At 34.9% G+C, this 14,584-nt stretch overlaps 1 protein-coding gene across 2 annotated transcripts; it reads right to left on the reverse strand.

The window, feature by feature from the left end:
- Window positions 1-2,612: 2,612 nt before the first annotated feature.
- leng9 (leukocyte receptor cluster (LRC) member 9) lies at window positions 2,613-14,326 on the reverse strand. Of its 2 annotated transcripts, XM_087286261.1 has the most exons (8): window positions 14,286-14,326; window positions 14,029-14,147; window positions 13,807-13,899; window positions 11,852-11,942; window positions 11,526-11,656; window positions 11,288-11,445; window positions 10,323-10,491; window positions 2,613-3,721 (listed from the first exon to the last, which is right to left on the reverse strand). In XM_087286261.1, exons 3-8 carry the CDS (start codon window positions 13,871-13,873, stop codon window positions 2,709-2,711), a joined length of 1,629 nt encoding a protein of 542 aa, XP_087142387.1. In that variant the 5' UTR covers window positions 13,874-13,899; window positions 14,029-14,147; window positions 14,286-14,326; the 3' UTR covers window positions 2,613-2,708.
- Window positions 14,327-14,584: the final 258 nt, after the last annotated feature.

Genomic DNA, 14,584 nt, shown 5'->3' on the forward strand with positions numbered 1-14,584 from the left:
AGACATTTAAAAATATATATATTTTAGAGCAGTAATCACAATACTGTGATACCGTGAAACCATTATATTAAGTGTCGCTTATACCTGTGAACTTACATGGTAACTAGATGTGTAAGTACAGTCGTATGTACTATAACTACAGTGCATGTATACACTGGTACCAAGGTCCTTTTAAGGCAAGTCATTTTAATCGGCGGCCATCTTTGAAACGCCTTTCGGGCAGTATGCTCGGGCATTCTGTCTGAATGGGTAAACATCAAATTCTCCAAAACTACTTGCAAAGCTTACAATAACATTTCATATTACGAATCACCAATAAAACTAAGCAACAACTGTCTATTTAGTTTCATTTCTAAATGTTCGTATCACACAAAATCTGCAGAAACTCGTGTCTGGTCCGAGCCCCTCCCCTGGAGAATTGTCATTCTAGCAATCGCTGATTGGCTACTGTATTAGAAGGTGGGCTTTATTCACCATATAGCAATCGCTGATTGGCTCCGAGAAGGCGGGGCTTTATTCGCCATATTGACAGTTACACTTTTCTCCATTCAAAAGTATACGAGTGACACGTCTTGTGTTTTCTAGTCTTTGCTAGTAGATAGTATTAACTTGTGTAATAATGATGTAACACATGTACCAACACACTGAATAGTATGTGTGAGTTTAAATGTGTAACAGGACTTTGGTGAAAACACTAAAAAAGTACACTTCTGTAACAAAAATTACATAAGTGCATTGTGTAACAACAATATAAAAAAATCCAAGTTACAAATTGTTAACTCAGATTAAAATCGTAAGTTAGATGAACATATTTTAGATTTAGAATCTAACTAGATTTAGTTAGATTTTTGTGATAACAGTTGTATTTACTCATGAAAATGATTTAACTGCATGTCAATAACTGTTTGTTTAATTGAAGTAAAAAATTCAGTTGAGGAGCCTTTAAATTTTGTTTTCTTAATTTGAGCGTTTAGTAAAAAATAAAAAGTTGAGTTTAAAATTTTAAAGCAACTGGCTGCAAAGAAATGTTGAGTTTATCAAGCTTCAGTGGTTGAAGTTGTGCCAAATTATTTCGTAAAGTATGACTTAAACCAGCCTATTTTGTCAACTTAAAAAAATAATAATTTAGCACTTCAACCACTGAAGCTTAGAAGATCTCAAAATTTATCTTCAGCTGGTTGCTTTAAAATTTTAAGTTGACTCAACTTTTTATGCTTTACAGTGCAGGTGTTTTCCCATTTCCAAACTTGTTTGCATATCATGTACTTCTGAACACTGTATTAGAATAAGAGTGGCAGAACTAATGCTTCACCTTGTGATACCAGTGTAACAGGGTAAATCCTCAGGAACTGTCCACTCAATATAAAGTGTAAAATGGTCACAAATTACTGTGTAATATATAAAACCTAAGCCATTCTAAGCCATTCTGCCAAAAAAGTATAAGTGCATATAGAAATATACAAATGCCTTATGTTTATATGTTGGTAAATTGTACAATTACATCAGTAATATGCACTAAAAGGGGTATTAAAGATTGTTATTAATGTCCTGTCACACTACCATGTACCAGTGTATACATACACTGTAGTTACATACTAATTACACATCGAGTTACCATGTAAGTTCACAGGTATAAGCGACAATATAAAGTGGGACCACACCGGCCCATGCCTAGTGCACATGCGTCAAACAACTGAAGCAGAGCTTAAATGTGAACAAACAGCGGTTTATCATGAGCAGTTTACACAGTCAGCATTCAGAAGGAACATAGAAATGTTATCTGACTTTAATCTAGCAGCTAAATGTGTCTGGAAAAAAATTCAAAAGCCTTTATTTTCATAAACAGTGTAAATGCGTCTGAATGTTCTGATTAGCTGGAGTAGACGTCTCACGTTAGCGAGTTGTAAGCGTGAACGCACTCTTTCCGGCAATTTTCCTTCTGCGTTCACACAGCGCAACATTCCGGCAACTTGCCAGGAACGGAATTTCTGTTTGCGGAAAATTGCCGCCAATTTTTTAGAAAGGTCTGAATGAGTGAAAGGGGCTACAGTGAGTGCAGTGTTGCTAATTTTTGTGTTATCGAGAATTGAAATTTTCATTTATTCATTTTCTTTTAGCTTAGTCTCTATTTTAGAGGTCACCACAGCATATGTTCTACACAGCGGATGCCCTTCCAGCTGCAACCCAGTACTGGAAAACACCCACACACACACACACACACACACACACACACACACACTCATACACTTTGGACAAATTAGCTCGTCCAATTCACCTATAGCGCATGTCTTTGAACTGTAGGGGAAACCAGAGCACCCAGAGGAAACCCATGGGAACACGGGGAGAACATGCAAACTCCACACAGAAAGCCTCCTGGCCCAGCGAGAACTCGAACTAGCGACCTTTTTGCTGTGAGGCAACAGTGCTAACCACAATTGAAAATTTGTGTTATCAAAGTTTGGGTTTGTAAAAAGAAGATAATTGTTATCAAAATATTAGCAAAATTCAATATAGTTTGTTAAAGGAACTTTTTAAATATCCATTTTGTACAAAGAAAGATACATTTTCTTTGCAACTACTGCATTTAAAATAAGCACCTGCACTATGGTGACTGCCTTCAAGTCTTGAATCATGAGACTGTTTATTTAAGTAAAAACACATCAAGTATTTGATGTAGGTAAAATCAGCTTAGGTGACAAATCCAGGCACTACACATTGGGCAGCTGCACGGCACATACAACCTGATAGAACCCACTCTCCGTGTTTCTCTGACCTTTCACGCAAAGGTACAGCTTATTTACTTCCAGCTTTCCAAAGTTGACATCTTTAGCCAATTTCACAGTCCCGATCCCTTCAAACATCTTCTCAGCCTTGGGCTCCCTCTTCACTTTGGCCAGTGTGAGATGGTACGACGGGCATCGGGAATGCCGGTGAAGCCAACCTTTATCTTTGAAGGCTTCTTGAAGGGGCGAATTCAGACTCTGCACATCTGAGGACGGCTGTGGGACTACGTGGAGAACGGTTCCATTAAAGTGCTTCAGTTTAGGTGCGAACGTCACGGAAATTGGAGGTTTGTGGGAGCTTCGGACTATGGTGCGCATGAGCTCAGCGGCAGCACTGACCTCCTCTGCACTGTTGAGCACAAGTAAGGAGAGGGTGACGTGTAAAGTTGCCGGATTAACCCACATTGGTTCTGACTGAGGGAGGGTGGACAGAACTTTTCTCTGAACGCGCTGGAAGGCCTGGAGAGCAGCGGGAGAATCCACGCGGAAGCAGATGAAGTGGGTGGGCTTGCGTGGCGGTGGCCGTTTGGACTGTGGTTGTGGCAGGATGGCCGACGCTAGTTCTGCTTCTGAGCCACTCACTCCATCCCAGCTGTCCTTCCATTCCTCCGCTATTTCCGCTTGTTCAACTTTTTGAGTGACAGTCAGATTTCCAGCCAAATGATTTAAAGTTGGATCTTCAGCAGTTGCTGTGTTTTCGCCTTCTGGTGCAGATTCTGTTCGGGAGAGTAGGATGTGGTCTTTGGTTTCTTCCTCTGCGTTTTCATTTGCTGAGTGATTTAGGGCATCTCCCTGTGATTGTTTGTTTTTTGATGGTGTTATTGCAGATGCAACATCATCCTGTACTTCAGATAATTCAGTCGATTGATCAGGGTCAGTGGAAACATCTGCTGCATTGGTGGATTCTTCTTGTTGTCCAGTGTCAGATGTTAGATTGTCTGAAATTGAATGATTGCATTATTGTTTAGAGTAATCATTAAACTTTTTTAACCAATTTAATGTTAAGTAAGTTACCTCAAAATAAAGTAATTAATTACTAATTACATGATCAAAATGTAGTTAAATTAATTTTCTGATTACTTTATCTGAAGAGTACTATAATTACTTAATAAGTAATTGAATCACTTGACTCAATATTACTTAAACACCCCATAAATCCCGATGAATAGACAGTAGAAATGAAACTCTTTCAGAGTATTACAGGAATCAGAGAGTGAAATTCAATACATTTTCAGACGATTTTTAAAAATCTACATACATTTTAAGACCTTATAACCACTTTTCAACCAGAAACATTGGCGAGTTTTTTACTTACAGTATATTTACAAATATTAATGTAAGAAACTAAAACTAAAACTAAAACTAAAACATTATTCATATACTGAATAAAAAGCTATTAAATCTAACTAATTCAGCACACTGTTAGACATTTCAAAGGGTTTTTACAGTAACTTACTGGCAACACTGTTGCCAGTAAGTTACTGTATTTTAGATTTACAGTATACAACTGTAAATCCGTTTACAGCATGTTACCGTAGTGTCTGAAAATGGTTAACTACTGTAAAAACCTAAGTTAACAGTTAGCTACTGTAAACCTTTTAATTTTGTCCTAAATATTTTATAATATAATTTTATTAATATTATTTTAATACTATAGACCTAAAAAAGACACAATTACAAAATATTAACAAAATAAACACTCTTTATTTAAAACATTGGAGATGCTTAAAACAAGCTTAAAAATGTGTAAAAACATTACATTTCAATCATTCAAAATATTTTATTTTAAGAAAAAAAAAACATTGAAAATGACAAAGCACATTAACATACATGTACAAAACTAATTTAAGTGTCTGACCTGCATATTGTTGAGAAAAAAAAAACAATTGTACTAAGTACTACTGACATTAAACCAGACACAATTACAAAATATTCCATTCTTTAAAACATTAATAATGCTTAAAGCATTTAAGGAAAATGTGTGAAAATTACATTAAGCAATAAAATCAACACATTAAAAATAAATAAATCCCACAAAGCACTAGAACATACATGTACAATAAAAATGTAAACTTCTGAATTGCATATTGTTGGAAAAATAAATATTTGTAACTATTAGCCGACTCAGAAACAACCCAACTTTAAAATATTACTAGTTCTGGTGTCAAATGCTCAACAAGGTCTGAATTCACATGTTCAAATGCAATTCATCTTTATTTCTATTGCACTTTTACAATGTAGATCAATGATGTCAAAGCACCTTAACATAGAAGTTCTTATAAATTGAAGCTGCTTCAGTCCAGTTTTCAGAATTGAAGCAGTAAATGTCACTGCTGAAAGTCCAAACACTGAAGAGCAAATCCACCGATCCACCAATTGTAGCCAAGTGATCCAGTGGCATGGAACAAACTTCACCAACTGACGAAAGTGTAGAATAAAATCCCTTGAGAGATACCAGGCTCAGTTGGGCACGACCAGTTCTCCTCTAGCCAAACTTGTGCAAGGCCGCAGTCTAGGCACCAGAGGCTTGAAAGTTCACCAGCGGGTGGTCAGGCTGGCCCATTGGATCAATGCGGAAACTCATTGATCACGTGTGTCTTTTAGGATTCACTCCTCCATGACCACCACAGCATCTGGTCAGAATTTGGCCCAGTCCAGGATTATGAAGAACTCTGGATAAGGACAAACAGACTAACATAAGCATAGAAGAAGCTTGTTTAAAAAAATAAATCATATACTGGTTAATTATTTTGAAGCATGGCAGCTAGGTTGGGGTAGTTTTCAGCTGGTACTGAGCAACTGGCTCCTGCTCATAACCTGCTCACTACCATGTTTAAAAGATAACTAACCAGAATGTCCTGTTTATTTTTTTCCCTAACAAGGTTTTACAAAAACATTGTAGCATTTGTGATGGGTTGATTCACTGCAGGACAGATTAGACTATTTGTTTTATGTATTCCTAATAAACTAAAACTGACTGAATACTGATAAAACTATTGAGAGTGTCTCACCTAATCCAAGTTCTCAGTTAGCTGGTGAAAGAAGGATAACTCACTGTTGTTCATGGTTGTCATTCTCTTCAGTACTTCTCCTGCTATCTTCTGGCTCACTCTGGTTGTTGCTGTGCATTTTGTTTCATCCTCTGGAATTATTTATACAAAAAAATTGTATTATTTTATTTATTACAAAATATTTAGGCAACATGAAATGGGGAAAAAGACATTTAATACATAGACAAATGCATGTATCCCAATACTAATTATTGTATTTTGAAATGTCTGACCCATGACAGACCTCAATCTGCTCAAAAATATTATAAACAAAGATGAAAAAAACCCTACTAAATGGTTTAATAAAAAAGGGAAAAAGATTTTTTTATTTAGCTAGCAACTAAACATGTGACACATTTTGTATTAAAAGTAACGTTACTATATTGAGAAACAAATAGATGTACAGTACTTACTGTTGTATGAGGTCCAGTTTGCACAGGCAGGCTCCCAGTATTCTATATTGAGACCATAAAAAAGCCAAAAATACAGATAAGAATACCATGCTACAATCCACAACCTCCACACAACTTTTTTTTATTTGTTTACCTTGGTTGCTTACTGGTCTTGCTTATTTTTTAAGCATAAGGCTGTGCTGATCAAGATGTTCCTCTGAAATGCTGTTTGTTTCTTCAGACAAAACCTGCTGCTGTGCCAGTGCCATATCTAAACAGAAAAAAATATAATGGTAACAATTATGTTAAACCAAATGTCAAGAGTTGTGATAAAAAAATAATTAGCAAACAATAAATAGCAAAAAGCTGGTTATTAGCATAATGCATAGAGGTAAAATTGGTTTTATATTAGCAGATTCAGACTTCCCCCTTAATAATTTAATTTCATAAAAGTATTATTTGAAAACTCTAAATAGCGAAATCATTTTAGCAGCTAATGACTATCAAAGTACAACATGCTCACGGTCAAATAAACAGTGTTAATGTTGATTTCAAGTCATACTGGCATGCTAATTCTGATCGAATATTCAAAGTAACATGGTAAACAGTATAGAGTCTTCTAAATGAACGAATGTGCGAATATAAAACCAACTTTACCTCTATGCATATTGTAACGTTATAGATTTACGTTAACGTTCTTATAGGTTACGTCGCGATGTTATTTTCTCAAGCTAACGTTATAAGTTACTCTAAACCAGAGAAAAATAAGTTCACAACATCTAATATATATAGTATAAATCAATATAAGTTAAACGTTGCACGTTAAAATTAGTTTGAGTCCAATTCAGTATAAACTTAGCTCAGTTTAGCTAACAGTTAACATTACCATTTTAAGATCACTTCAGCCAATGTTGCCGAGCAAACAAATGCTAATAGAGGTGCTCAAATCAATGTCGAGTGTTGTCAGCACAGACAGACGCGCTTTTACCTGGATTATTTGTTGGTCTTTCATTCATATTCTTCTGGGGGAAAACACTCTCTGCCGGACCGTTGTCTCGTGCTAAGTGTCCTCCAAAACTGTCTGCATACCTCTGGTTCCCTCCTAAACCAAAACCCGCTGCAACACCGGTTCCTATGTAAATAAATAAAAAGATATGACGAGAACAATGGCTAATAGTCATAAACAGTCTTATTTAAAGTAATAGTAGCGTTAATGTAATAAATTAAATAAAGGTAACATCTTAATAGATGATATATTTCTCAAATGGGCGAAATAACGCCAAGCCAGAGAAAATAATAATAGCCAACTTTATACTTTACTTTGTTCTATTCTCGTCCACAAAACATTCTGTAAAATGAAACACTGCCTCAGCTTACCAGAGTAAAGTTTGTTAAATCCAGTATGTTCTTCAGGCACACTAATAAATTGTCCTCCAGAATTGCTCCAGGGTCCTCAGGCAAAATGTGGTGCAGAGTAGTCGAATCGCCGCAAGGTGGCGTTGAAGCAGTTGTGGAAAATACAGTATAATACACAAATTTTTACAAATACAGTACATCGCTGTATATGTTGTTCGACGTCACACTAAATTCCCATAATGCAACGGTAAATACAGTTATTTACCGTAAAAGGAATTTGCAGTATTACACTGGGTGAAATACAGTAAATAACTGTGTAATTTACAGAAATGTCTAACAGTGCAGGTTGGCGCCTATAGAACTGCAGAAATAACGGTGTTGCCTTGGTTACTGCAGTAGCAGCATGATGTCAAATCTAGCAGGATTTTATTGATTTCATAAACTACACAGCATCCTGATATTCACAGATTTCATTCAGGCAAACTTTAGCATATAACCATACATTGAATAATCAAAAATGATATAAAATTGAACACCTTGCAAAATAGCATTTAAGACTTTTTAATACTTTTTAAGGGCCTTAAATTTCTTTTCATTGATTTATCAACTTTTACTACATTTTTAGACCCCACAGACACCCTGTCTTTACATTTGAGTTAAACAGGGCGTTTATCTTTGGTAAAAAAAATAAAATATAAAAAGATTAACAACTAAGCAGTTGTGAACATGATATACACCAAAACAAAAAGAGAGATGTAAATTAATGAAGCCATATTTCATACATAACAAATAATGACAGTATTTTCATACTCAATTTTTTCTTGAGCATGTGCAATTGCCTCAATTAATTTAATTAACTGTTTAAAAAATACAATTATTCTGCTTCTCCGAACTGATTTATACAGAACTATTGAATTTGTGTACAGTATTTTAGATATATCTAAACAAAAGTAAGTTTAATTTAATGACCTACACATGAAAAGTGATCTTTATTTTACTTTATTGGTGAAAAAGTAATTTAAATACAGTAAAGAGTTACTTTGTAACTACAGTAAATACATCCAACACTGAACACAGCAGAAATTTAAATTTTCTTACTGAGTAATAATAACCTATTAATTTTACTTACTATGTGGTTAGGCTAAGAGAGCAGGTCAGGGTTAGTTGCAGGTCATTATGAATAATTTACTGTAATTATGAATAAAGTTGCGAGTAATTATAACAAAGTGCATGTAATGTGTACCAAGGACACCTTATAATAAAGGATTACCTCATATAATATTCTATTAGTTATACCAATATCATGTTTATTTAATAAAATTATATTTTATTATTTGAATTCATTCATTCATTCATTTTCTTTTTGGCTTAGTCCCTTTATTAATCCTCGCCACAGCGGAATGAACCGCCAACTTATCCAGCATATCTTTTATGCAGTGGATGCCCTTCCAGCTGCAACCCATCACTGGGAAACATCCACAGACACTCATTCACACACATACACTACAGACAATTTAGCTTACCCAATTGACACATGTCTTTAGACTTGTGGGGGAAACCGGAGCACCCGGAAGAAACTGACGTGATTCAACGAGAACAAGCAAACTCCACACAGAACTGTCAACTAACTCTGCCGAGGCTCGAACCAGCGACCTTCTTGCTGTGAGGTGATCCTGCTACCTACTGCGCCACCATGACGCCTTATAACTTGAATAACATCTTAAATGTTTACAATTTGATTGCATGATGCTGTTTTTGTTCCACACACAACAAACACATTAAAATGCATTTTGTAGTAAATAAATCATCTTCACTATGACTCTTCTATTATTTCTATTATGCTTTTTTATTTGTATCTAAATTCCTTTGAATATAAATATTAAGAGTTTTAAACTCATAACCAATAAAAATATTGCATTCACTCTTGGAAAGAAACACTTTTTAGGGTTTTAAATGCTTATTAAATATTATTATTAAATGAACATATTCGGTTTTTATTATTGTATTATTATATTTTGATAGATTTGTTAAATAGTTTCTTGCATAGTAATAATTGAAAACATATGCCTATCAAATAGAACCATGCGATGTGAAAAAAAGCTGCTTGGTCCAGGCAACATACACACACAAAAAATATAAAACTAATTATTTAATCTCTCACTTATTCTCACACACACACAAATTATTTTAAAAGTCAGCAAATGTGTTAAGAACTAAACTTTTAACATTTTATGATACAACAAGATTAGTTCACATGTGGTGACTAATAAGTTAAGTATTCACAATAATGAGGGCAGGGAAACTCCCTTATTTTAAAACATTGCCATTAAACTGAAATGTGCATTAAACTGAATTTTATAGATTTATTTCCTAATATGAACTTTTTTACATGCCATTGACCTAATAACGCAATGTTTTTAAATAGGTTGCATCTATGAGTTTAATGTATTTTCACATTGTGTGAACACCCTGTAATGTAACTTAAAAACAAGACATAGGTTGCTTATAACCGCATGTCTATTGATTTATTTATGTGAAGGTCTCAAACTAGAAATTCCCTATGCATGCTGTATATACGGCCACTGAAGCATATTCAAGCAATAGCTGACTGCATTTCTTTAAATGGCCACTGATGTCGCTAAAAACAAGGGTTCTGAATTCTACATCTGACCATTCAAGACTATTAACAAAATACTGGAGAAGAGTTTCTAAGCATGGACCAAAATAATACTGTCGCTCACCTTGTTGTTGATTTTCACCACAAAAAGGAGGCAAAATAGTCTGGCCTGTTGAGCCAAAGACCCGATCAGTGCGACTGTCTCTATCCCACACCCGCTGGCCTTTGTAGCTGAAATACTGAATCCTATGGCGAGGGAGAGCCAGCTCTTCAGAGAAGTCACAGTCACACACCTGATGAGTAACATATGAGCTTTAAGACCGCTTATTACAACACACAATACATGATGATTAAACAAACACTCCACTTTTTTGGAAAAATATACTGATTTTACAAGTTCCCTAGAAGTTCAGTTTCAGTTTTACCTTTTTCAAATCCATTTAGCCTTAGCTTAGCATAAACAATCAAATCGGATTAGACCATTAGCATCTCACTCAAAAATCAAAGAGTTTTGATAATTTTCCTATATAAACTGCAATCTTCTGTCATTAGATTATTTACTCAACCAACATAAAATAATTAATAACTATAAATAATTAATAAACTATACTCTCACTCTCAATTTTGCTGCCTTACCACAGTTGTCGCAGATGTAGTGATGTTATGCAGTGTCTGACAACAGTCCCCAGATTAATTTACAACATGACCACCTGCTTGCACAGGGAGTATGTGTGTGCTATGTAATATTGTGCCTGCTGCAGCCATGGTAAGGCAGCAAATTTCCTTGATTATGATGCCTATCTTCTAGCTATTGGTCTTAGTACACAATGTAACTACAGAAAAGACAAGCTTTAAATAGGAAAATTATTAAAACTCTTTGGTCATTTTTGAACAAGATGCTAATGGTCTAATCCAATTCAAAGATCTATGCTAAGCTACGCTAAACATGCTCCTGCCAAACCTGAAGATTGGCTGAATGGATTAAAAATGGGTAAAACTTAACTGTTTAACTCAAGGAGAGATGTAAAATGAGCCTATTTTCTTATTTAAACTGGAGTGTTTCTTTAACAATATTACTGATTCTTCAACCTGAGTGTCCCATGAGAAATCAGAGAAGGGGCGTTCCAGCACTCCTAGAAAGCGGTCTAGGTGGCCAACTATAAAATCATCAGGGTGCACTGATGCATCCCAGATGATTCTGGAGATGACTTCATCAGCTGTACGCATCCGTGGCTTCTTCTTAGATCCTGAGGGAGGCGTATATTTGTAAATGTGAAGATTGAATCGGAATGTTAAAGTGTCTTCATTGTTAAATTGATCATCCCACCTTTTTTCTCAATCTTTTCATGCTGTATGTCTGCGTGACATTTTTTCCCATTTTTTCGGCTCTTGCTCTGCTTTTCTGTGACGGCTGTATCGTCTTTCTCGGAGTTTGTGGTTTGTGGGACGTCAAGCACACTGTGAAGTTAGGAAAAAGCCATGCATTATTTATCCACTAAGCTTCAATGTGTATTGCCAAGATCTATCACATTTTACATCTTTTACAAGACGCTGTGCCAACTGCAGTTGCAAAGAAAATATACAGATAATAAATCATGTCTAGCATTACATAAGTTCACTAGTTGAGTCTCTACCATCCGGTGACTGACAGACCTGTGAGACAAACGACATCTGTCTCCAAAATGACATCTGCCCATGAGGAAGTGCTGGCAAATATTTGGGCCAGTTTCTTGTTTAATCTCATCTGAAGTCATATGAAGGGAAGGAGAGGAAGTTGAGTAAAATCATTCACAGAAATGAAAACAATGTATTAATATAAACATATTATCATAATGTTTATTTATAACTCTGAAATAAAAGAAAAGTTATGGTTAACAAAAATGCAATTCTGAGGCTTATGTCTGTTTCAGTGCAACTTAAGCCTCAAATCTACTCCACCCTCCACCTACACGTCTACACACCTCTTATGACATAACAAGCAAAAACACAATGACAATATATATATATATATAAATATAATAATATATATATATATTTGAGTGAGTGTGTGTGTGTGTGTATATAATAGTATATATATATATATATATATATATATATATATATATATATATATATATATATATATATATATATATATATATATATAATTATTTTTTTTTTACTTAAACTTTATTGTGTTTTTAGTAAACATGGTTATCAACAGTGGCAATAGCAGAATTCCTCAACATTGACTTACACTCAAAAGTGTAAACAATGGTTGATGATAATATGAAACAAAATTATATAAATGCTTATAAATGTTCACACAAACTAAAAAACATATATGGGATGGATGGATAGATAGATAGATTAGATAGATAGATAGATAGACAGACAGACAGACAGACAGACAGACAGACAGACAGACAGACAGACAGACAGACAGACAGACAGACAGACAGACAGACAGACAGATAGATAGATAGATAGATAGATAGATAGATAGATAGATAGATAGATAGACAGACAGACAGACAGACAGACAGGTAGGTAGGTGGATAGTTAGACAGACAGACAGACAGACAGACAGACAAACAGACGGATGGATGGATGGATAGGCAGATGGATGGACAGATAGATGGATAGAACAGATAGAAAGACAGATAGATACATGGATGGATGGATGGATGGCTGGATGGACAGATAGATAGATAGATAGATAGATAGATAGATAGATAGATAGATAGATAGACGGACGGACGGACGGACGGACGGACGGACGGACGGACGGACGGACGGACAGACAGACAGACAGACAGATAGATAGATAGATAGATAGATAGATAGATAGATAGATAGACGGATGGATAGATGGATAAATAAATTTTCATCCAACTATTCTGGCACATTTGGGAAACACCCATCTAATCTTGCATTTTATTGATTTCATAAACTACACAGCATCCTGATTTTCGCAGATTTCATTTAGGCAAACTTTAGCATTTAACCATACATTGAATAATCAAAAATGACATACAATTTAATACCTTGCAAAATAGCATTTAAGACTTTTTAATACTTTGTAAGGCACTTAAATATTTCTACTTTGATCTATCAACTTTTAATACTTTTTAAGACACCCTGTTTTAAAGCTATTGGACTTTCGGTCATCATATATAGCACAATAATTGTTGTCCCTGTATGTGCTTTTAGCAGTAGTAGTTTGAAGCAGACCTCTTTGTGAGTTTTATATTATCAACCCTGCACTTACAGTAAGCCTACAGCAATTTTGTACAAAAACAAACCTATGGTTGGCAAGAGATAATAATGAGTAAATTAAAAACGATTTTCACTGCCATCTTCAGGTCACTTGCATCGTAGCGTCATAATATCTAGTATTTGTTGAAGGCGGAGAGCTCAACCTTTTTATCACCTCAAAAGTAAATTAGTTTAAGCCCAGTTTGAAGAAACATATTTTAAACTATTAAAAACAAAACAAAACCACAAAATTCACAATTACTATAATTCTCAAATGGTGATTAATTACCTGTAGAATCTAAAAACATATTTTTAAATGTATAGATGACATTGTATCTCAGTAGAGTGTAAATAAATATAATGTGTTTTACCTGGCTGGATCTGTTGATCAGACTCCTCAGTGGGGTTTCCCCGAGTTGTCTCTTCCTCAATCTCCATGTCTGACAGCTTCAACAGAGCTTCAACTGAAACAGACGTGTCTCATTTAGTCATATAGAAGGAAAACAACGTAACATTAAGTGGTGTCATTTTGCCATAATGTTCTACTGTAGTCGGTGTGACAAGAACATTAAGTTTAGATTATTATGACCTACCTCGAAGAAACCGAGAAAGTATCACACAACTTAGCTTGTTGACTGGTTAGTTTAAATGTTAACATGTACAGGATGACATCATCTGCCACAAATGACTCATAGCTAGTGTATATACACGGCTACGTGAATGATTAAAACCAATAGAAAAAAAAACAGTGTAGATGAAAAATAGTAATTTTGAACATATTGTTTAGATTTCTAGTAAAGTGTACACTTATTTTTTTATATATGTATTCATTATTTTCAATTTTACTTACTGTACTACCGGGACAACGTGCATAAACGCCACTTCCTGTTTGAAATGGAAGCTTGGGTATTGTAGTTTTTCTTCAGTGGAAGGTCCGAATTGTTTCCGCGAATCGATTCTTTTGCACAGTTCAATTTGGGCATATTTTAATTTCAATTTTGCACCTGATTTATGTATATGACATAAAATGACTCAAAAAACCATGGATTATGGTTTCATATGTTGTTGTTGTTAATGAAATATATTTATTGTAATTCAGTGTGTTGCACTGTAATTATGTTTATTCCAGCCAAATTGCATGACACGAAC

This window comes from Danio rerio, chromosome 16 (assembly GCF_052040795.2).
Source record: "Danio rerio strain M-AB ecotype USA chromosome 16, GRCz13ab, whole genome shotgun sequence".
Lineage (NCBI taxonomy): Eukaryota > Metazoa > Chordata > Actinopteri > Cypriniformes > Danionidae > Danio > Danio rerio.

Coding starts and splice junctions, on each gene's coding strand:
- leng9 (XM_087286261.1), bottom strand. CDS start 13,873: ATGGAGATTGAGGAAGAGACAACTCGGGGAAACCCCACTGAGGAGTCT. Junction 11,657..11,851: donor AGATGTCGTTTGTCTCACAG/GTCTGTCAGTCA, acceptor CTAACTTCACAG/TGTGCTTGACGTCCCACAAA. Junction 11,446..11,525: donor TGAAAAGATTGAGAAAAAAG/GTGGGATGATCA, acceptor CGCCTCCCTCAG/GATCTAAGAAGAAGCCACGG.